This window comes from Buteo buteo, chromosome 8 (assembly GCF_964188355.1).
Source record: "Buteo buteo chromosome 8, bButBut1.hap1.1, whole genome shotgun sequence".
Classification (NCBI taxonomy): Eukaryota; Metazoa; Chordata; class Aves; order Accipitriformes; family Accipitridae; genus Buteo; species Buteo buteo.
Genome location: NC_134178.1, coordinates 9331975 through 9356014, shown reverse-complemented (window position 1 = coordinate 9356014; position 24040 = coordinate 9331975). Strand labels below are relative to the sequence as shown.

At 45.7% G+C, this 24040-nt stretch overlaps 1 protein-coding gene across 1 annotated transcript; it reads left to right on the top strand.

Annotated features, from left to right (window-relative positions):
* Positions 1-11118: 11118 nt before the first annotated feature.
* On the top strand, positions 11119-15182 carry RPL8 (ribosomal protein L8). Its single transcript, XM_075033575.1, has 6 exons — positions 11119-11244; positions 11395-11539; positions 12840-12981; positions 13404-13622; positions 14581-14696; positions 14983-15182. Exons 2-6 carry the CDS (start codon positions 11402-11404, stop codon positions 15139-15141), a joined length of 774 nt encoding a protein of 257 aa, XP_074889676.1. The 5' UTR covers positions 11119-11244; positions 11395-11401; the 3' UTR covers positions 15142-15182.
* The last annotated feature ends 8858 nt before the right edge of the window (positions 15183-24040 follow it).

Genomic DNA, 24040 nt, shown 5'->3' with positions numbered 1-24040 from the left:
TGGAAAGGAAAAAGGGAGATACCGTTCTGCATGTCTGGGCTAGTGTGAATTCATCAGGCTCCGTGTTTGAATGGGAGCCAGGTATAGCGTACAAGTAACTCCTGTTTTCTGTGCCTGACCTAAATCTAAGTGCTGCTTTGTCAGGTTTTGTCCGACACGTGTTCTGTTTCCCTACGCTGCTGGAGACTGGGTGTTAGCATTGGAAACCCGATGATTCAAACACAGAAGTATGAAGGCTGTATTGCGGCAACAGGGAGGAAGCGGGGACATGTAACCTTACCATGTATTTTATGGTGGTCAGAGGTTTCAGGCCATGTTAAAAGAATTCTTACATGGGAAGTTTCAAAGGATTAAATATAGACTATCTTCACATGCTAGATGGCAGTGAGGCTCTGCAAGCAACCCGCTTCTCTGCTAACAATGCTCGTGGGGATATAATGTCTTGTTTGTTTGTGTATTAAATACTCATTTTTCAGGATCAACATCTATCAGAGCCCAGCTGTGCAACTCCACTGCCTCCCTTTCCTTGGCAACGGTCCCCCCGGTGAGAATGCACAGCCAGCACAAGTCCTCGAGCTGCCTCTGAATCCTTCCTCATCTTCAGCCTCACTGGTTTTGGAGAAGACCGAAGTATTACCCAAGAGGTCTTGGGGTAGTAAGATAACCATCTGCTATTTGAGCCTCTGCCTTTAACTACCACATTGCCATGAATGAGTAAGTTTCCAGTAGCAAGAAGCCAGGAATTACGCTCAATAGGAAGACTGCCAGCTCTTCTGTGATACCTGCCTCTGGCTGGGGCATGAGAGAAGTCCCCCGGTAGACTATCTTTGTGAACACTGAATGCCTCTCACCGCTGATACTGATGACAAGGTTGAACAGAGCAAATGCATTCTATCCACAGATGATGCCGTGGTCCTTTTCTCAGTAGAAGAACAGCAGGTGAGCTTGGTGTTGAAGGCAGAGAGGGTGATGGTATCATCAGTGAGAGGTGAGAAGACAACAGGCAATTGAGATTGTTGCAGTGTAAGTCCACTAATGCCCCGACCCTGGGATGTGAGATTTTTCCAGGCAGTGAAGGCATTAAGTGTCTACTATTTCAAAGATCCATGTTTAAAGCCTAAACAAACAAACAATTAAATAAAAAATAAGCAGTAATGAAATGGAAAAGAAAATCCACAAGCCAAAAAAGGGAGCAGGGAAGGGAGAAGAACAACTTTTGGTCTAATTAGGTGACAAATACCTAAAGTTGCTGAGAAGCAGTCATTTTGCTGCAGCAAGAAACTCTGTCTCAAGTCAAGAAGTAGTGGAGGTGAACTCAGTGCACATTTCCCTTCCTGCTCTTAGCATCAAGCATTGGGTACCACATACGTACAATTAGCCAAGCTCGCACACCTGGAGTCCATGTGTCACCACAGTGCAATGGTTACAAATGTTGTCACTCAAAGGAGAACAAAGAAATATGCGTAAAATGACCTTTTTGGAGGAAGGAGGTGGGGAGGAAGAGGAGGAGGTGGGTATAACTTGACAACCCCAGCTCAAATGACCTACTGGTTGGGCTATCAACATTACTCTCTATTCCCTCGCTTACAGGAGATTTGAAGACAACATGACAGATGTGAATTTATGAGAACATAGAATAGTCTAATCCAAGAAGCAGTCTTTAGCTTTAATTAGGACAGTACTGCTGTCCTGCTGTGGGCTCATCAGGGCCCTGAGTGCACTAATAGCCCTGAGGAGCCCAACCTGGGACCCCCACCCCGGCACCCACTGGCCCGGTGGCACCATGCCTGCCGGGTCTGCACCATGGCGGTGAGGGCACTGCCTGCCTCGGGGCTACCGGGGGCTCCCAGCTCGTCCCACCGTATGGAGCACCCTGCTCCTGCTGCTCCCCGACACAGCTGAAAGAATAAAACCAAAACCACCTCAAAAGCAGAGACTCTATTGATGAATGCTGTCATACTTGCAAAGCAAAATTAAAATTAGTGCTATTGCAGGATGACAGACGTGGACTAATAAGCCAAAAACAAATCTTGAAAGAAGGAAAATATATGCCTACAGTACCTGAACCAAGATCTCAGTGTACAACGTTACAGGCAGAGAGGCTGTACAAAATCTTTAGATACTTAACCACTTGTGTGTGTTCCTGTGGGGAGGGAAATGACAGATTAGTCTTCCTGTGGAGGATTCATTAGTATTCTGTCATTGGCAAGTCAGTATTTTTAGCTTAGTGAGCACAAGATGTATTGTGGTTTAGGCCTCAGAAGTTCCCAACTCTGGGTAACGAATTAAAAGAAAAAAAGGGAGTGCATTAGGAACTGTAGAGTGATTTTCCGAGATCTTTTATGAACCATCCTCCTCACTTGCTGGTTAGCATTAAGCGCCTATTAACTCCATTTCAGGAAGGTGGTGATTAAACTGGGTCAAATGGAAGTGATTAGGTTGGATTATCCCTGTCATGGAAAAATTCACTGGAAGATCTAAGAGGGAGGAAATTGCCACACAGATCCCAGCTAGTCTGCTGGAAGGTATATGAATTTCCTTTTCTCCCTGCAAAAGAGCTCTGGCCCACTCAGGATCCCTCTAGATGCCTCAGACTCGCTTTAAATTGAATTGTTTTCATCCTGGAAGTTCCTCAGGAGTGGTAAGGAAAGCAGTTGCCCCAGCATCGCTCCCACTTTTGTGGCCCACGCCAGGTCTATGTGTGCTGGATTTTGGAAGTGTCCCTGAAGTAAGCTACCTTTCTTCGGTGGTCTTTAATGGAAAAACCTCTCTGTTAATTTCTAGTGCCAAAAATGACTAAGGACCTGTTCGGTGGACAAGGAAGAACAATACCATGTTTGTTGGGAGGGCAGACCCTGGAAGGCCACTGAGAGGGTCCGAATGGAGAAAACAAATCTTGTGCTTGAGACTGGGCTGAGAACTGGGAGGGCACAGGGTGCTGTGGGTGCGCATGAGCCCATCTGCAGCACCTGCAGGGCTTGGGATTTGCCCAACCCAGAGAGCAACCTCTCTCCTGTCGGCCACGAGACAGGTCCTTGTGTAGCCCACGCAGTGAGGCCAGATTTGGCAGCGTGACCCTCAAACTTGCTGTGTGCTAGCAACAGGCTCCCAAAAGCCCAGGTCAAGCGGAAGGCTCAGGAACCCCAGATATTGTGCTTGAAATCAGCCCCATACGAACATCTAACCTACCCAGGCAACCCGTGCATGATTCGTGCAGCGATCCTGAGCTCTGGAAATGAGCTCGGAGTAGACACGTAACCTGGCAAGCCTCTTTCTCAGCACAGCCCCAATTTAAGGCCACCCTCCACAATGTGATCCCGCCACAGAGAAGCAAATATTTGGGGATTGTCACGATTACTAAGAAATAAGTAGTATTTTATTGCGGGGACTGGGACGCAGAGTTTCCTGCTGGCCAGCAGCCAAGGGGTTGCTTCCTCCTGGTGACATCTCCGAGTGCTCTCTGCACGCTCGGCTCCGCTACTCTATTTTACCGAGATTTTCCGCAGACACCGTGTCACCGACCCCTCTGTCCTAACCCTTCACCTCTCGTGCCGTCAGAGAACTGCCCTGGGGAAGCGGGGCCGAGACGTGTGTATGTGTACGAGCATGTGTATGTGCGTGCGCCTGGGCGCACAGCTGTGTTTGTTTTATGTTGCATATAGAAGAAAAGAGGATTATTTATGTTCTGATCATGATGTGTTCCCCAAGCGAAATATTTTCTGCTCTGATTTATTGGCCTCTTTAGGCCTGCCCTCAAGCATTGTTCTTATATTTGGAGCCAGTCACATTTTTTCCATTTGGAAATGGAAATCTTAAATGTAATGGCATATTTAATGAAAAAAACCCCAACAGTTATGTGGAGGGAGGAGGAGTTTCACTTCTCTGTTTTCCAATTTTATGTTTGTTTTCTTTCTCCCATCTTTCCATTTACTCCTTCTCCTATTCTGTCTCTGAAAAAGGAAGGAAAAACAGTATCTGGAGAAAAGGCAGGAGCCATATTTTTTCTCATTTTTGGTTAAGAAATTAGACAAGTTCAAAAGGTTTTACCCAGAAAAAGTCCACATGAAAAGTACCTGTCATTTTCTGATTAGCACTGTTGTACTATTGACCAAAAGTATCTAGCCAATAAACCTGTGTAAATTAAAAATGTTTGTGCACTATACAGAGATAGCATTTCTTGGTAACTACAAAAGAAATGCCTTTTTTTTTTTTTTTTTACTTCATAGGCCTTAGAGCTTGATTTTCTTTTTATCTCACAAATGTCAAAAAAGAGAGGTTTGCTGCACCCCCAGCCTTCTTTTGCTAGAGGACTTCTCGGAGGACCAACGAAATCAAATTAGTTTTGTAGGCTGCACTTAGAAGATACAGGAGAATGCAGATCTTTAACAAATTGAGCTTTTCTCCCACGTGTTTCTCAGTAGTTTTGATTCAAACAATCTCAGAAGAGTTTTTACACAGTCTGAAAAATTATTTTAAAATCCTTTTTTAAGTCTTTTCCCCTTACTCCATTTTTAATTCCCCTCAATAGCTCAAGATTCCTTTCTGTTTTGAGGCATGAAATCCCTTCAGCTCCATTGCCTACATGGCAAAAAGAGCAAGAACAAAGCAAGAGATTATGGGAAAAAAAAAAACCAGCCCAAGAAAATAATGAAATTTTCTTTTAAAAAAAAAAGCTCATCCATCATTCTGCCATAAGAAAACAAAAAATACCCAAACATACACTTTTTTCCTCTCTTATGGGTCACATCTATCAAGCAAGAGAAAATCCTGTGCTATTGTATTTGGTTTCTAAGCTGGATGCACAGACTACCCTGGCTGTAGCCTCCAGGGATGTTGTCACCAAACAAATGCTGCCATTAAAGTGTTGGTAGGAGGTCCATTAGGAAATGCAAAGAGAAAAACAATTTTTTGGGGGGTTGGGTAGGAAAAGCAACTAATAACTAAATCTGGAAGTACAGCTGGGTGCTCTTAAATTAGAAGTCTTTAGGAGGTCTCCCACACATCACTGTAGGATTGTAAGTTTGCTAGAGTTTTTTTGAGCTGTGCGTTGCTGCAGATATGCTTCACCTCCTCCAGCTTTGCTATCCTTTTCTTGCTAAGCTTCTCTATGGCTGTAAGCCTCTCTCATTTAACTCCCCAATGTCTCTGGGGGTAGTGTCTCACTGCTCTTCCATCTCTCCTTCCAATTCTCTTAGTTCCTCAGTATGGTTTCAATCCCATATCTCAGCTGCTCAAGAGGAAAGAAAATTAGCTGGGTGGATTTATCCCCTTCTCCATCAGCTGTCCCTATTATCTCATTAAAAAAAAAGCTTATCCAGATGTATAACTAAAAAAAGATTTTTTTTCTTAGACATTTTCTTGTATCACTCTTCTCTGCAGGTAATTTTATTGTTGTTTTACAATACAGGTAGAAGGTAATTTTCCCACATACAGTGTTGCTTGGCCCTGAATCTGGTGGGTTGTCAATTCTTCCCTGTTTGCAGCTGAAAATAATTTTTCAGAAAACATGGTCATACTCCAGTCTGAGAGGACTAGCACAGTATTTGAGCACTCCCTTTCAAGGACTAGTCCACAAAGGCTGTGTTCTGCAAAGGCATCTTAATGCATCTGTAATGCTTGTTTCTTAAGCACACAACTTACATGCATGTAAGCAACCGGATTACTTTACCAGATAGGTGGGCAGTTTTTCCAGGATCAGTGATTAGTTGAATACATCGTTAGAGATTATGAAGGAAGTAGCTCCTCTCTTACTTGACAACGCACAAAGCAAATTTCTTGCAAAACGGGAATCTCCAGAATACCTACAACAGTTACTGTGCAGACTTTGAGGTTGCTGCACACAGGGAATTGTTATTACCATGGTTAGTGGGAGGAAAAGAATAACTATCAATTACTATTCCCCAACACCTTTCCTGCTAAGGCTAAAATTAATCTTGGTTTGAAACTAAAATAAAGCAGAATTCTTGTTGTGCTCGTTGTTCCGGAACAGGAAAGATCCTCAGAAAACAGGTGCTTTGGGATAAAGGCCTCTAGAGGTCACCAGAACCTAATTAATAAGCATCGCTAAACCCATCTGTGAAGTGTAAATTGCTTTGTTTTGATTGGGACTTTCCACCTCTGCAGCTCTGGCTCTCCCCTCTCGCAAGGAATCCAGACTGCCATTAGAAGACGAATAACACAAAACGCTCGCAAACCCACACCCTCCTGGAGAGGCTTGGCTATACAGCAGTCAGCTCCCTTTTGGGCAAGAAAGCAGAGTCACCCAATTGGCATCTTTTCCTCTGTGCAGGTTCCAATCTCACCTGCGTGCTTCTGTGATAAAACCTGCCCTGGCACAGCTGGAGTCTCTTGTGCCCCATGGGCGATGTCCTTGCCACACCTTTGTAAGCCCTGAGAATGCCCTGAGTGTTACCAAAGTAAGCCTAGAGAATGCTGTGAGTATTACCGAAGTGGGAGGGATGCCAGTTCTTTCTCTTGTGCTGATGCATGAAAGCAATAACTAAAAAGGGAGCACAGGCTGAGAGTGCAGATTAGGTAATTGGCAAGGATTTTTCTACGTACGGGGTTTTTTTTTGCCTTGCAGATTATGACCTGCAAACACAGGAAACCCTGTAAAGAGTAAGGTTTCCTTCCAGGTCACCCAGTGCTGTATCTACAGGGAAGGTTTAGAGGAGAGCTACAGTTTAATTATGATTAAATGGTTGTCATGAGGCCAGAGACCTCATCTGCTTCACGCAAGAGCAGAAGGGAAAGCTCAAGTAATTTTCCTGGAGCTCTCTCCAGGGTTTAGGAATGAGGGTGGGGAGGAGGGAGCTGGGTACAGTTGAGGGAGAATATTTATTTCAAGACCGCAAACAGAAGCTGGTCCTTTTGGGAGAAATTCCTCTGAAGAGAGCAAAGGTATTTCTTTTAGGAGCAGTCACTGGAATGGAGGCCTGTGGTGTCTCAGCAGAGGGATTTTTGTCTCCTCTGAAAAGCCAGAGGAGTTGAATGCAGACGAGTGGCCTGTGCCTTGGCCCAGATGCTGAAGGTGGTATGGGGGGGGCTGCTGTGAGGGAATCGTCACAGAGGGCTCCTTTGCTTTTAGATACAGGATACTTTTAGGCCCAGGACGTTTCCTCGGAGTCCAGGGAGTTTTTTCTGGATGCGCAGCAGGAGGTGAGGCTTTGCCCCTTCAGCAGCCTGTGGGGTAGCTCCTTCCCACGACCCTTCCTTTGCCCCAGTGGCTGCAGGTGACTCGCACCCCTTGTGCCCTGCTCTGGGAGCAGCAGCCCACAGGAATAGGATCGCCTCGCCCTGAGCGTGTTTGCTGGGGATTAGCAGGTATGTTATTTTTTGCGAACTGGAGCGTTGATGCTGCAGCCTGGCTAGAGTGTGCGTGTCAGTTCCTAATCCCATGCAAAGCCCCAGAGAGGTCAGCAAGACCATAAACAGAGGTAGGTGCCCACCTGAAGGAGGTCAGGATTATTTTCATTGTAGCATACCACTCCCAGACAGGAAACACTCATGTGAATCTTATAGCCATCCTTTATTTCCTTCCCTTTCAAAAGATGCACAGGTAGAGTTAGGGGCTTCCATTCTTCTCAGTTCCCTTCTAAAGGTGGGGTCCCAGAGAAACCTTGCTGCTTCTTCCCCCTTTCCAAACAGCAGTATCATCAAAATTTCTCGGTGGCTGCCATCTGTTGCAAACTGAACACCACCCCTTTTGCTATTTACAGTGCAATTAACCTTTAGCAAATTAGGCTGTGACTGTCGTGAAAGGATTAATTAAGGCAACACACCCTTGTCTTGTTCCCACCGTGCAAATAGTGCGCTGCATTTGCAGTAGTGTACCCACGACTTTGCCAAAACCCTTCCAGAACCAGGTGGATAGTTTTTATCCTTTCCGCATTATCCCAGCAAATTTGCCAGCCACAGGGAAACACGCGAGGAAGAGCTCCAACAGACACAGTCCCATGGAAGTAGCTATGGTGATATAAGACCTGGCTTACCCCAGCACTGTGGGTGCTTCCCCGCTGCTGAACATTACTGCCCTGGTAGCAAAGATGTGTGGCCATGCCTCGGCCACCTCAGCTGAGTGTTGTAGTTTAAGCAGCCAAAGAACGAAGTTGCTGCCAAAATATCAGGCTGTGATGTGCAGCAGCTGTGCTTTGGAAACATATGCTATTTTGCCTAGCACTGCCAGACTTCCATCCAGATTTCTGTGCGTGTGTCTAGGAGGCATAACACATGCACGCTGAGGCCAAAGCTTCCCAAGAGCCTTAGACCTCTGGCCCTTGTACAGCGGAGTTGATCCGTGCAGATGTGCAGGACGTGCCCGGGTTATCTGGACATCCCTGTGCTTGCTGCCAGGTCTCGGAGAACCCTCAGGCAGAGGAACCAGTTCCCCCAGCTCCAGCACGGCCTGAGTTCTGGTGGAGAAAGAGGCCTTGGCCAGGGAAATCCAGCATGCTGGCCGTGCCTCTGCTCCTCTTCCCACACGGCTGTAACTCCTGGCAGAGAGGCAGGGCAGCCCGTAAAGGCAGTAACGTCTTAAGCCAAAGCAGCTGCAGTCGCCAGAGGTGATATCCTGAAGGCCAAAAATCTCAGGACTCGAAGCTGCACCGGAGAACAGCACTGTCGCTGGTAGGCGATGCCAGGCAATACCTGTATTTGTGGACAATGCTTTTGTTGTACTATCAGTAGCCCCTGTGTCTCACGCTGTGTGGTCCAGCATGGGCTTGTCCTGCTGTACCTCTGCCACCGCCACCTCCTCCTCACGCAGCGAAATCCCCCGCGGATGGGTTCTGGGGAGACGACGTCAGCCCAGGGAATGGGGGCTTAGTGAAGAGGGAAACAGCCTCGTCGCAAACCATGGCACCACCTCCTAAAAATTTAACAGAATAGCGATCATTGGTAGTGCCCAACACTTGTATTTCTTCAGCGCCAGGATTCAAAGGGCATGACCCATAGCAACGTGGTTCTGACAAATCCTGGACAGTATTTTTTAATTGCAATCAGGTGTAAACTACTTCCTTACATTTCTTTGGAACCATGAAATTTTGAAGGCACAGCAAAACAAAATATTTAACCTTATTGTGAGTTCAGTCTGTGCTTGGCTGGGTCAGGTAATACAATGCTGTTATTCCTTGATGGTCAAAGCGTTTAGCTAACAATCTCTCTTATAGCAGGAGAAATCAATTATAAAGTTGCATCACCATTGATGCAGTTCTGTCATCTATTTGCATGCCTTCCCTGATTCCCAAACTCTGTCAAGGCTAGAAAACTTGGGAGGCTTTCAGGGTTTTGCGTCCATGTGTGTATCCTAAGGAAATCATGAGCACATATAGACACGAGACCTAGTGCATACCATTCCCAGCCTCCTCCTGGTTTTCTCTGATGGAAAAACACTTAAGAGCCAGCTTGGACAATACTGGCACTGGAACCCTGGGCACACAGCATGCTCTGATCCAGAGGTATGCATAAACACAGCCTGAGGTGATACAAATAGGTAATAACCGTTCAGCGTTACTGGGAGGAAAGGCTGAAGCGGCGTATGGGGGACTAGGAACTTTTCACACTGTTACATTATAGACGCTTCTAACAATATTCAGAACATCCAAAAAGCTGGTAGGGAGGAGCAAGGGATTATTCTGGTTTCAGCCATACCCTCTGTGTTGCAGCGATACCTCAGCAGTGAGGTGGCTAGCCAAGCCCACCATATAACTGAAAGGTCGCAGCTTCACCTTGATGGAGATAGCAGTATGCAAGACTGCACCATGAATTAAATAATAATAACATGAATACAAAGTATAGTTGGTACAGGATAATAAAATGAGTAAGTGTACTAAATCATTACACAACTACTTATCTTTTTATATAACTGATTACTAAGTCCTTACTAAGAATGTGAAAGGGGAGTGGCCAACATAATTTGCTGGTTATATGGGCTTTATTTGGGAATTCAGGTAGTTCCTTAAGGCTCTGATTCTTGTCGCATTTAGTAGCAAAACCTAACAGTGCTTCTGCCCCCACAGCTGAAGCCAACAGGAGCCATCAGTCAAGGTCTCTAGACACCCAGACTCAGCGTATCAGTGTAAACCAAGGTAAGTGGCAGTTTGTCATCATACGTCGAGCTGCAACATGTCAAACGGGGCTCAGGCTGAGAAGCTGACGCACCAGCTGCTGGTTGGAGGGACAGTGACCTCCAGCAGATGGGCAGAGCGGACAGCCGGCTGCGCTAATCTCTTTACCTGCCGTGGCCGAATCCGACAAGGATCGTGACTCGGAGCCCTTGGCATTAGGGGTTGTTTTTGCCCGTAACGAGGGGGGTGACTTCCATTTGTCCTGGGAAGACTGATGTGGGGAAGCTTATCTGTCGAGAAACGGTGGATGCTTCGGTTCGTCTCCGTTCAAGGCAAGAAGAACAACTGCACACATGGGCCTACACTGATGAACTTTGCCTAATTGCTAATGAGTCAATCTAGAGTGAAACGGTCTGTCTCTAGTGAATTGGGTCATCAGCAGTGACCTCCTTGGGAAGAAGGAGCCCCTGATGCTGAAAACCTAGCGGACTGTTAGAGAAGTTAAGGCACTTTTCACCTCCCCTTCCAGGGTGTAGCACAAGTTGATTAGCAACACTAAGACGATTACCTCCGCTTTGCAGTATCTCTCAATTACGCCCTAATTAATTTTGATAAAAATCTGGCAAAGGCAGCTTAAACCAGCTGCAGGGGTTTTATCTCCAGACGCTTCCTCGCCTGAAATCTGCAGCCGTTAAACTGCACAACCCAGAAATCTTAAAAAAAATAAATAAATATATATGTATATCATGAGTCGAGGAGCCTCTTCCTGCAAACAGCGTCTTCGGCCCGGTTAATTAGGGAAGGTTTTGGTGTGAGGGCTCGTTTTGGGAATGGCTCTTGGCTGGGGGAGCGCGGCAGGCAACCGCCCCTCCGAGCTTTTAAACACTAATTGCCTCAAAAAAAAAAAAAAAAACAAAAAAAACCAAAAACGGGCAAAAATGAACTTCCCGACACCCTCCACCACCCCCCTGCGAGCCCTCTTGGCCCCCAGCCCGTCAGAACTACGTCAGACAGCGTTACGTCAGCGGCTCCCGGGGGCGGGCAGCCCCCCCCACCTCCCTCGCCCCGCCCCTCATGTGACGTCACTGCGGCGCGACTACCGGCCCGCCCGCGCCGGAAGGGGCCTTGGCGCCGCGGTGACGTGAGCGCTTCCTTCTTTCCCAGCGAGGCCGGAGCGCAGGTAGGAGGGCTGTCGCCCGCCTGCCGCCGCCATCCGCCGCCATCCGCCCCTCAGCCGCGGCGGGGCCGGGCGTTAACGGCTGGGGGAAGGGGGTGCGGGGGGGAGGGGTGCCCTCGCGGGGGTTTAACGGCCGCCGCCTTCCGCCCGCAGGAGCGCCATGGGCCGCGTCATCCGTGGCCAGAGGAAGGGCGCGGGCTCCGTCTTCCGCGCCCACGTGAAGCACAGGAAGGGCCCGGCCAAGCTCCGCGCCGTCGACTTCGCCGAGCGGCACGGCTACATCAAGGGCATCGTCAAGGTAGGGGGCCCGGAGCGGCGGGAGGGGCCCCCCCGGCGGGCTCGTCACGCAGGGCCCAGGCGCCCCCGAAGCCCCCAGGCCTCGGGGCCCGAAGCCCCGGCTGTGCCGAAAGGCCTTCGGCCGTTTGCGCCTCAGTCAGGGCCGCCGTGTGCCTTGAAAGGGGAAGCTGCTGCCGGCCTGCGAGGGCCTTTCTGTAAAGGAGCGGGCAGCAGTACGGTTTTCTGCTGGAGCTTTGCTGATGCAAGAGTTACGTCGGCCTGCTCTTGCATCGCCTAAGAACTCCCTGTACCTCAGGAAACCCGGGTGGGGAGAGCTGGCCTTATAGCTGATTGCATCTTATAAAAAAAAAAAATATCAGTCTTCATAAACAGTAAGCAGTATCCATCATCTTAGTCCTGAGGCATGGGGGCAAGGCAGTGCTTCTGTTTGGGCTGTGGTACGGTGTTTCGGGTGTGCTGTAGGTGGGTTTTGGGTACCTAGCTAGGTGCTCTGAACATCTAGCCGTCTCTTCAGCCTTTCTAAAAGGCCATCGTCGGGCTGTAGAAAGAACTTTCTTCACACCATGAGTTTGATGATAAAAAGCAGATAGGTGGGTTTGACTTGGGTAATACTGTCCTGGTTTTGGCTGGGATAGTTTTCCCCAACAGGGTTGAAAACCATGGAAAAAACATTAATATTGGACACCAGCAATATCTGAGCTTTCCTAGAAAGAGACACATTTTAAACAGCTCTAGTCATTTAGCTGTAGTCTAAATGTATGGTTGTGTATCAGAGCCTCAGTGTACTTGAGGAACAGAATTGACATCTTTTTCCAAGGCAAAAAGAAAGAATAAATCTGTGCTTCCTCATCTAGGGGCTTATTTAACTCCAGTGTACTTGGAATCAGAAGGTTAGAAACATTTCCATTCTAAAAAAACACTCTCAGAAATTGCTGCTTGTGTCCAAATTTGTCTCTGCCCAAAGGTGATCAGGCAACTAGTGAAAGTGAATTTCTTAGTCTGGAGAGATCTGCTATCTGCAGAATGTCAGGAATAAAACAGTTCAGACACAATTAGTTTCAAGCAGCACACTTAACCAGAGTCATTGTTTTGTGATACAGATGCTTGAGGTTGTATTCTTACAAATGTGAATCTTCAACTCATTCACATCAGGAGAAATCAAGATCCCTCTGAGAAAGGGGGATCCTAGCGAGAATTGTCTCGGTAGTAATAATAATCTCCAGTTATTCTAGTTCTTTGATTTCTGCAGAACCCATGACAAATGCTGTATCCTGTTCTAAAGCACATCTACGTTCCAACAGGACATCATTCATGATCCTGGCCGAGGTGCTCCCCTTGCCAAGATTGCCTTCCGTGACCCATACAGGTTTAAGAAAAGGACCGAGCTGTTCATTGCTGCTGAGGGTATTCATACTGGTCAGTTTGTTTACTGCGGCAAGAAAGGTGAGTTAGGATGGAAAGTGCGTTCCTGGGCAGCTTCAGAACACTAAAGCAGATGTTGTTGTTTTTAAGTGCAGTTGCGAGCTATCACAAAGCAGTAGTTTCCACCAGCTTCAAGCAAACCTAGATTTCCTTCTTGGAGATGGCCATCTCCTCATGCAGCCTGTTTTGGTTAACAAGCCTAACCGCAGTTTTTGTCAAGTGTTTGGACTGTTTTATCTAGAATCCCATTTTGCCTGCCTTTCTGTAACACTGCACGTAAAACTTGTGTTTCAAGTCAAACAACAAAAAGTGCCCCTGCCTGTTGCTACTGAAGTGTCTATGTGGTGCCTTTCTTCTGCGCACAGAGGCCCATGTTAAACAGAATTGTAATTCAAGTACAGGAGCCTGAATGAAGCTATTGATGCTCTTATTGCCCTTTGCAGCTCAGCTGAACATTGGCAATGTTCTACCTGTTGGCACCATGCCGGAAGGCACCATCGTTTGCTGCCTCGAGGAGAAACCTGGTGACCGGGGAAAGTTGGCCCGTGCTTCTGGAAACTATGCCACCGTTATCTCTCATAACCCTGAAACAAAGAAAACCAGAGTAAAGCTGCCTTCTGGCTCCAAGAAAGTGATTTCTTCTGCAAACAGAGCTGTTGTTGGTAAGGAGTGACAACTATGAACTTGTCTTGTCACTGACTTTACGTAATGCTAAGCAGGCTTTCAAACAGAGCCCCAGTTTCTAACACTGTCTTGAAAATAGCATCATTTATAGGCTGCACCCAGGATTATGCACAGGTGCAGTCTCTGTACAGGTGCTTAACGTATATTATGCCTGCATTACTTTTGGTTAACGATGACTTAAATTTGGAGATGGTTTACCTAGTGAGATGACAGAAAAGTAGATGCTCATTGTTCTCAAGCTGTAATGGAATTGCTCAGCCTGTAAACTGCAGGAAATGGCATTGATGGTTTCCTGCTTTTGATACAGCGACCTAGCCTATAGGGGTAGTGCTGGAGGTGCCATCAGTTGGGTGAAGTGTTCTGGAGGATCTGACAAGGAATCAATACCATTGTCAAGAAGCAGAGGTTTTACCAGGTTTGTTGTACACTTGACTGACAGCGGAGATGGATGCTGTACATGGTCGGCAAGTGACACTTGCCTGCCTCTGAAACTGAGTTATCTAGTCCGTTACTAATTGGTGAAATAAATCATGAAATAACTAGGTATTAAACTGTAAAGTACTTGAAAGTTCCCTGAAGTCTTTGAATTCATATTTTCTTTAGTTGAAAAACTATTGTTAATGTTACCCAAGAAATTTTAGCAATAAAACTGGTAATGCTTTAGAAAGTGTTAAGCTCAATCCTGTATGTATGGATTGAAGAACAGCAATTAAAGTATGTGTCCCCCTTGCAGGCCACTTAATGTGTGGCTAGTACCTTGAGTCTAATCTCACTGTTAGTGTTGGCTGGAAAATATTAGTTTGAATACACAGCTGGGATTGTTTTGAGATTGGTCTTTAGAAGCTTATTCTTAGAACCTGAATATTATTAGCAATTAGTCCTGTTCTGAAACACTGTTACATTTGCATGTTAACATTCCTGCCATTTTTTTTTCAGGAATAGTTGCTGGTGGAGGTCGTATTGACAAGCCCATCCTGAAGGCTGGCCGTGCCTATCACAAATACAAGGCAAAGAGAAACTGCTGGCCGCGTGTCCGTGGTGTTGCCATGAATGTGAGTCCATTTTCAATTAGGGTTTTCGTTTTCCTCTTTCATGGTTTAGAAAGGATTTTTTTGATGTGGGGAATAGTCTGGCATATATATGGAAAAAAAGCTTCACAGATTACTCTGTAATTGCACATTTAATTAGGGTAGTTAGTAGCACTTGATAGTTACTGCATTATACATGAAAAACGAAGCAGTTAAATTTTTTGTTCCCTTAAATCAATTTATTGCTGTTAAACATCATTACTCATTTCTGTTCATAATTATATTGATGACTGGCTTTCCTTTTCCACAGCCTGTAGAACATCCCTTTGGTGGTGGTAACCATCAGCACATCGGCAAGCCTTCAACCATCAGGCGAGATGCTCCTGCTGGGCGCAAGGTCGGTCTCATTGCTGCCCGTCGTACGGGTAGACTGCGTGGAACAAAGACTGTGCAGGAAAAGGAGAACTAAAGACCCAGTATGGAGTTTACAGAATAAATTTTTAAAACCTAGCTTGTGTGAAGTTCAAGTTATCTGTGGCTGAAGTGTGGCTAAAATAGGGATAATATTCAGCTTCAAGAGGGGAAGTTGTGAGTGGAGATGAGGTTTTTTTCCCCTGCCTTGAAGAGCAGGAGTTCTTTCAACCAGTGAGCTGGTACTACAGGCTGCAGTAACACTTGGTGTAGATGCTCTTGTGCCCATGTGCAATTGTTAACAGTGGCCTAGTTATGTGGTTGCTTAGGCCTGACAAAGCATTACAGGCTGATCGAGTAATCCTTTGGTTACCTGGTTTAACTTAGGAATCTAGCAGAAATAGGTGAAGGGTGCTCAGTTTTCTAAGTTCATAGGCCCTAACTTAATTGTCTTCCAGAGCAAGTGTTTCAGCTACTATTACTGTCAAGTTTGGGCCTCCTTTTTTTGAACCATCAGGCTCCAACCAAATCAAAGATCCTCCCTCTGAGCACAAACATGGAAGCTGTATCACACAGCCTGCTGCCTTTACTCATCCATGTTTGGAAAGGGCAAACAGCTCCAAAATTCTCTCCTTTGCAGGCCATTCACAGAGTGGGGTCCAGTTTTTCATGAGTGGATATTCCTAGGTACTGTAATAACATAGGTAATAGCACTAATGCTTCTCACAAGGAAGCTGTATTTTTTGTAAGAACAGCAGTCTTGTGAAAAGCCAGCTTTTTGTAGGGGTGGGAAATGAGATAAAAGTTGTGGGGTTTATTGCAAAATGGCTTAATGCACAGCTTTCCTGAACTGGCCTTTGGAGAAAAGTAAAAATCTATCAAAGCAGCTGGAGCTCAACTTCACTAAGCACACCTAAAGCCAGGGCTCCTGTTCACATTCTGCAGCACCTCTGGTTTCACTGGAGGTGTGCGGTGTCAAGGGCACCGTAGCTGAGCTGCAGAGCAAGCAGTGGGGCTGCTGAGACTTGCGCTGCTGCAGCCTGGGCGTGCGCCCTGGGTCACAGTGCACCCTTCTCAGCTGCCTCCCGCTGCGGGGTGGGGGGTGCCCAGGTCTGGAGGGCTCCCTGGCGTGTGCCTACCTGCTGCAGCAAAACAAACTGGCATCCTGGGACAAGCACGCTCCCCACCTGCGGCAGCTCCAGGCCTTGGCTGCTGTCTTGACTTCAGCCAGTATCACCACTGCTGCTGCAAGTCAGTCAGGTCCAGGTTCTCAGCACTGACTCGCTTTAGTCATGTCATTCAGTCTGTTGTAGTTTGCTGCATAGCTGAAGTGCTACCAGAATAGACGTGGATTCCTCTATGGGCTAGATGTTCCCAAACAGCAAAGCACTGATCCATGTCAAAGACACAACAAGGTATATGGAATGCAAAAACATGCTTGCTCTTCAGAGCAGAAGATTCTTTCCCTTAAGGTGCAGGGTAGCTCACATACAGCAATCAACATAATGTCACTGATGCTGAAATGCCTGTGCCAGACCTCCACATATAAGTATGACCTTATATTGATAGGAATCCAGTGGAATGCAGAGCAAGAAGTTACTTTCTGTATCCGCCCACAAAAATAACACTGTCGCTGGCCATACATGTAGAGAGGAAAAGGTAATAAAAAGCCAACCCCACATCTTGAAGAAAGGTACCAGATCACATTTGGGAAAAATCTAAAAAGCAAGTTTTGTTTCTGTTTATATACCCCCATCATCAAACTTTGTGAAAGTTCATGTCTCATGTTTTTGCTACAAGGCCAGAAGCTCTTGCTTATGTGCCTCCCTGCATTCTCCTGCCATGGATCTAAATTTAACACTCCTCCTCCCAAACAGTATCAGAAGAAGAAAAAGTATTTAATGTTCAAAGGAGGATCTTGACAAGAGCCAAGTCAAAGATTTCACAATACATCAAATACAGTAGAAGTTTCCCCACACGAGAGCTGTACTTTCAGGCTGTTGGTTGGTACAAAGAACTTCCAGAACCGTTTCCATTAAATGCACCTAAAGGACTTGGAAATGGTGGTTTCCAGTCATGCTTGGATTTGTTCACTCCATATATTTTCTAGGGAAGGGGGAGATTCTTACTGACAACACTTGCTGCCGTGGTGGCTGATGCCAGGCTCTGACAATAGGTATCGAGTAATTGCACAAATAAGTATCATACTATAGCATGGAAGGCAGCTACAAACACATTTAATGTAAATATACAGGATATAATGCTAGAAGTCTTTTTAAGTTCACACAATAGCATGAGGATTTTGAAGATCTGAACCCATTCACCAAACTGAGGAACAACTGCTCTTGTTGCAAGTAACTATGATTGAATTACAGTCTCTTGTTACGAAGTTTGCTACACAGTGGAGGCTTGTCTTTAATGTTTGCACCCTATAGGCCTGAACGTGCACAACACATTCTCACTGCTCCTTGGGAAAGAATACCTGGAAATGAAAGCCAGGGTTGTAAAAAATCCTAGAGCATGTTCCAAACATTACCCCCTCACTCTGCTAAACAGGGAATTTAAGCCAGTTGACCAAGGAAGAATTAGATCAACCTCCATGTTCATTAGCTTTAAGCCCAAGAATAGGTAATGAAGCAGTCCCTGAGGCAAATGCCCATTTCGGAGCAGTAGGACAGGACTACGCGGACAAACCGAACTAGAGGAGCAGACAAAGCCAGAGATGGAATTTCAGGCAAGAAAAAAATTATGCTTGAACAAAAAAAAAACTTATGCTCGGAAAAAATCGTGGGGAGCCCACACGTGCGTGTGTACAGGCAGAGCAGGATTTAGGATTGCAAGGGAGCAGGCTGCAGGACCCCCCCCCCCCGCCCTGGTGGGTGGCATAAAGGCCACCAGCACCCACGGGAGTCCTCGGCCTCGGTGGTGTTGAGCCAAGCCCCTGGGTGCATGGTGGAGGGGATTCCCAGTGAAACAGGGGGTACCCCAGCCAGGCTGCCAAACGGTCTGACAGGACAAAACATAGAAGGGCAGTATCGGAACTTAATTCTTTCAGAGGGGAAATTACTCTAGAGACTTGAAGTCCAGTAACATGTAACTTAAATTAAAAAAAAAAAACAAACCAGTGATATTGGCAAGTGACCACAGCACAAGACAAACATTCGCCAGGGGCAAAATGCTCCCCCCAGCACTAGCGCTGCGGGTGCTAAAAATTTATGAAAAGAAATGGGAGGGAAGAGGAAATGAAATAAAGTGAATGACTAAAAAAAAAAATAAAAATCAGAGGCTCTAAAGAAACCAACCCCAAATGAAAAATTTCAATAAACTGAAACATGTTTTCCAAACTGAAGGTCTAACTTAAGACAAGCTGTTGAATAGAGTGAACTCCAGCAGATTACACAATAGGGGAAATTAAGAGAACCAACGATGTGACAAAGAAAGAATAAAGAAAAACACCAAACCATAAAAACATGCTGTTGAGTTACTAACAAGCTTGCTTCAGCCTGGGAGGATCTGTGAAAGCACCAAATTGAAAATGAAATGGGACTGAACTTAACACAAGTCACTGGCCTCTGCGTGGGCCGAATGGAGCGTCAGCCACCCGGGGCAGGCTGAGGGCTCAGCTGAGCAGCGCAGCGGCTCCTTCTGAATTTACACTGTAGAAACTGGAAGTTAAACAAGACAGGGGCACTGCGAAGGAGGAGGGCGTCTGCCTCTACCACCCTGGCTGGCACGATCCTCAGTGTAGGCTTATTACTTTCGAACAACAAAAACGTGGTGCAAACACGGCAGTATCCAGTGGGACGGTAGTCAGACAATCGATAAATCAAGAGCATTTTGTCACCGGGATCTGGTGTATTTAACCACAATCTACGGCTGGTCCTGGGATTCACGGGTGAGAGATTACCACGCAGTGAAGTAAACCATTTGGAAATAGCCCCTCTTATTTCCAGCCTCGGTTGGCATCGCCTCCGTCGCGCAGCACGCTGCTCTCCGGGGTTACACAGCTTGGGTCCCGCTAAAGCCAATAAAATGCCAATAGAAGAAATTAAAGCTCGAGCATCCCCCCTCTGCCCCCTTCCCCTGCGTCTGCACGAGGGACCAGTCCCCCCCCCAGCTCTAAAACCCCCTTTCTGCTAAGAAGTTGCTGACCTCGGAGAGCAGGAAAGAGAACTGCTAACCTGGTGGTGAGGTGGTCGGACTTCTGAGCTCCTAGCTGTACTGAAGAAGCTTTAATACAAAAATACTTTTGAACCTAAGTTAGCAGAATAAACACAAACCATGTTCAATAGAAAACACGTGGCTTCCTTGCATGGTATTGTGCTTCTCCTACCCCTGTAACTCATTGTATGCTTTTATATTCACTCCTAGTAGTTATATTTTAGAAGTATATCACATTCAGCAACCTCTTGCTCAAACCAGCTGTTCTTATCAGCATGATAGACTACACAATTGATTTGCTTATACAGTTTATATCCACGATACTTACTTCACGGTTGAGTGTCTCCATTCCCAGCCCTAGCGCTGCACAGAGGACATGACATATAGTCAAACTCCAAAAACTACAGCCGTGCTTATTATTAAAATAATAATATAAAAAAAAACTCCTGTAAAGATTAGCATGGTTACAAGGACATCACAAATCTTGAAATGAAGCAAATTCTGTTTCAAGGAAAGATGTTAAGTGTTCATGCAGGAATTTCAGTATAAGGCTTTGTTTGCTAAAAGGAAAAAAAAAAAAAAAGATACGTACCAGTGAAGCACTAAAAATCTTCCTTTAGAAGGGCTTCAATTCTCCACCTACCAAAAGACCAAACAGCATTTTCTTCATACTTTTCTGAGGGCTTATTGAGAATCACCAAGTCCTACCTAAGCATCGACATGTCTCACAAGTTCCTTCATCATAACGCAACGCCCTCGTTAACGTTGTTATCCCTTTCCGACCTACCGCTCCACCGCTATCTCGGCGCCCTGATGGCTGTCGCACAACCAGCCAACGTGACTTGTGCCGAGACACACACGGCAGAAGCACGACTCCATCCAGAGAAGGGCAAGGCTCACCTCTCCGGCGCTTCCCACACCACCATCTCCCAGTCTCACTGGGACACCCACAAACTGACCACCCCCTCGGATAAATCCGAAGGGGGCTGCGTTTCTGGAGGATCAACAGCCTGTGACACACCAGTGCAGGGAGGGAGGAAATACAAAGGGAGATGCAAGGAAACCCTGTAAGGCAGAAAAAGGTCAGAGCAAATCCACCCAGGGAGTTTTTGCAAAGAGAAGAGAGGGAAACAAGCTTCAGCAACAGGACTATAACGCTGACTGTTATGTTGAAGTTACCAAGTAAGCGAGTGTCAAAACCAAGAGAAACGCTTTGGGCCGTATTTTCAGCTAATGTAAAAACCACAGGAGCCCAAATTCTAAAAGGTTTCAGGGGGTCGGGTGATCGATAAATCATTACATATTTCACGGTCTCCATGGAAGTTAAATTAAAAATTGGCTTTTCTGTCCTGTGGCATTAACGAATTCTCAGAGAGAAGCGCGAGAACAGAACACATTCGTGGGAGTTGCTTTATGTTTTTGCCGTCTTCATCAAAAGCTTTCTTCTCCCAGTTTGTAACAACACCCCAACTGGTAATGATTTATTGGGATACATCCAAAATTGATCTTGAATTCTTATTTTTCCTAACATGTCAATTCCCCGAGAATTCACACACACGTCCACTCAGATGGGTTACATCAACGGAACCGAGCTACGATAAACTCGGGTGTCACCTGCTTCCATGGATGTCCTTTTAAACTGCTTTTTATTTAATGTCAGTACTACAAATTCCCAGTGATTTGCCATTATTTTGTATTTTCATTTACGTGTCTTCAAAGCCAGTGCCAAGAGCAAACACAGTAAACCAGAGGTTTCCATTAGCTCTCCATTACACCCACGCCAAATTCCTTTTACGTGATGGCCCTTGCTCTGCTAGAGCAAAGCAACTGGGTCATCGGCACGTTAGGAAAACACAGGCAAGAGCAGCCATCCAGCAGCCTGCATCGGCTTTGGACAACCTGGAATGTGAAAGGCCACTTGTCCCTGGAATTGCCACTCGGTACCCAAGAGAGGCAAGTGCAATTTACAGAAGCCTTTGGCCCTCGGCAGGCATGAAGGTGGAGTGACCCCCAGGAACGTTCCCATGCAGCCAACTCTTCTCCAGCGACTACAGCACAAGCGAGTCGGTCCTTATGTGCTAGAACAGATTCAAAGGCAACAGCGAACCTGGCTACCTTCCCGAGTTGAGGACACCCCAGCTTTATTTCCCTGTCGTCATCACAGCGAGTCTCTTCCATCGACAACTTCGTTATATTGTATTTTAATAAATTCAACACAAGAGTCCTCCACTAGCCCGTTCTTCAGTTAAGTCCACATTTTATTTATGGTTTGCTGTTGGTACTTCAATCAGATTTATATATACATAATCTAAAACCTACATCAAAATCATGTTGACTGCTCTGAAGACCGAGAGAAATGACACGATTGAAGTTTTCTTCCACAGCTATATGGTAAGTCTACATTCCCACAGCAGTTTTTTGGTTCAGGTTGCCGAAGCGTTCAGAAAGCCAATGCCAGGTCTCTCTGACTCGGAGTGGGAGGGTTACACAGTTCTCTTTCAGCATTTCAGTCTTACACACAACCACGGTAGCAATCAGAAACATTTCTTTCTAGATAAACACCTGGGTTTATCTGCAGAATACTGGCTTTTCACATTCTGACATCTCTCCCTTTCTAAACCCTCACCATATCAACATAGCTAGAAACAGATACACCTCCCTGCGGTTGCATTATTGGAACAATATTAGTTGCGAAAGGATTTTATGCTACTTCACATGGGTAAGGAGGTAGCACAAGAGACTAAGTAGATGTGTTTGTGAGTCCACGCGGTGCCACCTGAAAAAACGCCAGTTCCTTCATTTTGATGCAATCATACGTACCTACTCTTGGAGTCACGTTTCAAATTTCATACACGCCAAGGGGGAGGCAGGGACTGCCCTGTGCCGGCCCGGCAGACAGCCTGACCAGGTATTTCTGCACCCGTATTGGCCTGACCCAGAAGAAACTCACGCGGCTAAAGCCACTTACCGGCATATCAGCCTGCAGCGGCTCGGTAATGAACGTCAAGAGGTAGAAAGTATTAACAGAACAAGCTTGCGAAGCCTCTCGCTCAGCCCGCTTCCTGCCTTTATGTGCTCAGAGGATTCAACTCGGTACAGATCTTAGAGAAGAAAAATAATAGAAAATGCTTTATATGCCATTTAATCAACTTGCTGCTAGAAATCAATTCTGCGGTGCTCGGGGAAGCCCGTGGTTCAGAAGAGTTCACATCGGGAGGGCTCACACCCAGCTGCTGCCAGCGAGCCCAGGCAAAGCACGCTCACCGTTTCCAGTTCCCAAGGGATTCCACATAGCACGACCTCTCTCCCTTCAGTGAATTATTTCAATTTCCGCTATGTCACCTGTTCTTAATCACGCAGCAGGACAGGCAGATGGAATTTGTGAGTATCATTAAGTCTTGAAGACCTAGTCTTCACGTTCCTAAGTTTTTAAATTTGCTTCCAGAAGACTTTCTAAGGACTCTAAAGCACCTACCAGATATTTAAATACAATCAAGTATATTAAGAAGTGTCCAAGTTTTCAATCAGCCGCCTTCTCCAAAGTAGATTCCAGCAAGACCTACCATTTTTATTCACCTGTAGAAACTAACTGTTGAAGATACAAAATGAAGCAAAAAAAAAAAAAAACCCAACCACCCCAAAACCCAAACAAAAGCCAGTAAGCTACAAGCTATTTGAATTCAAGACTGCCATCAGTAGCATAAAACTTCCATATCGCACATAAATTCTGGGAAGATTTAAGAGATGACAAAGCCCACCTGGTCAAGGCTGTGGCTGCAGCTACCACACTGTAAAATGTAAAAGGCTCCAGTTGGAGAGCCAGGTTCTTTTGTAGCAGCTAACAGCAAAACAGCAGGTGTAGGTAGAAAAGGAGGTAAAACACATCACGGCAAGAGAAGGGATTTGATTCCAAGAAAATACAAAAATATTAAATAGAAAATGATCCTGGCAATCCAGAGTGAGAAACTTGGTAAGAAAGAATCATAAGAAATGATGGACAGGAATTTAGGAGTGATGGACAAGAACCGAGCAGCATTTCAAGAAATAAAGCTACAAAAAAGGCCAATACCTTTAAAAGCTGTATCCACAGAGGTATCATTACAGAAAAGGAACAAAACTGCTCGTTTAATGGCTCAGGTGAAACCACACTTGGGAAGCATTCATCCAGTCCTGGTCATTGTACAAAAACAGAAACAGCACATCACAACAATGAAAATGTGGATTAGGGAACTGGCTTATATGGGAAAAACATTTAAAGATTTTGCTCTGGTAAGGACTAAAGGGGACATAACTGCAAATGCATCAGGAAGCTGCAAACTATGCAGCTGACACTGCTTAGGGCAATATAAACCAAATTACTGGAATAGCAGTTGTAAATTAAGAATAAAAATTAACATTATCAGACATTTTAAATAGCATAGAGACAGAGAAGGAGGGAATGATCTTATTTTCCTGCACTGCATGATTTTCTACGGTTAGATTTTGGATTAATTCATAGAACCTTTTTTCCTTTTTTCTCCTATTTTCATTATTCATGGTTAGCTCATTGTTAAAAACTAGAAGACATTTGCACATTATTTTGACCACTGAAGAATGACACTGTCATTTCAGAACTGTGCTGATGTAATTAAGGCTATATTGAATTCTTCCAAGAAAACAGCCTGTAGGTCAGTTTTATTATCAAAAAGTGGCTTTAAAGAATTCTAAAGCTAAAAAATACAGAGTTGAGTATTTAAAATCCGATTAAAAGTTAGCCCTTATTCAGGAGAGTGTTTTTCTTCTTCAGAAACTGCTTC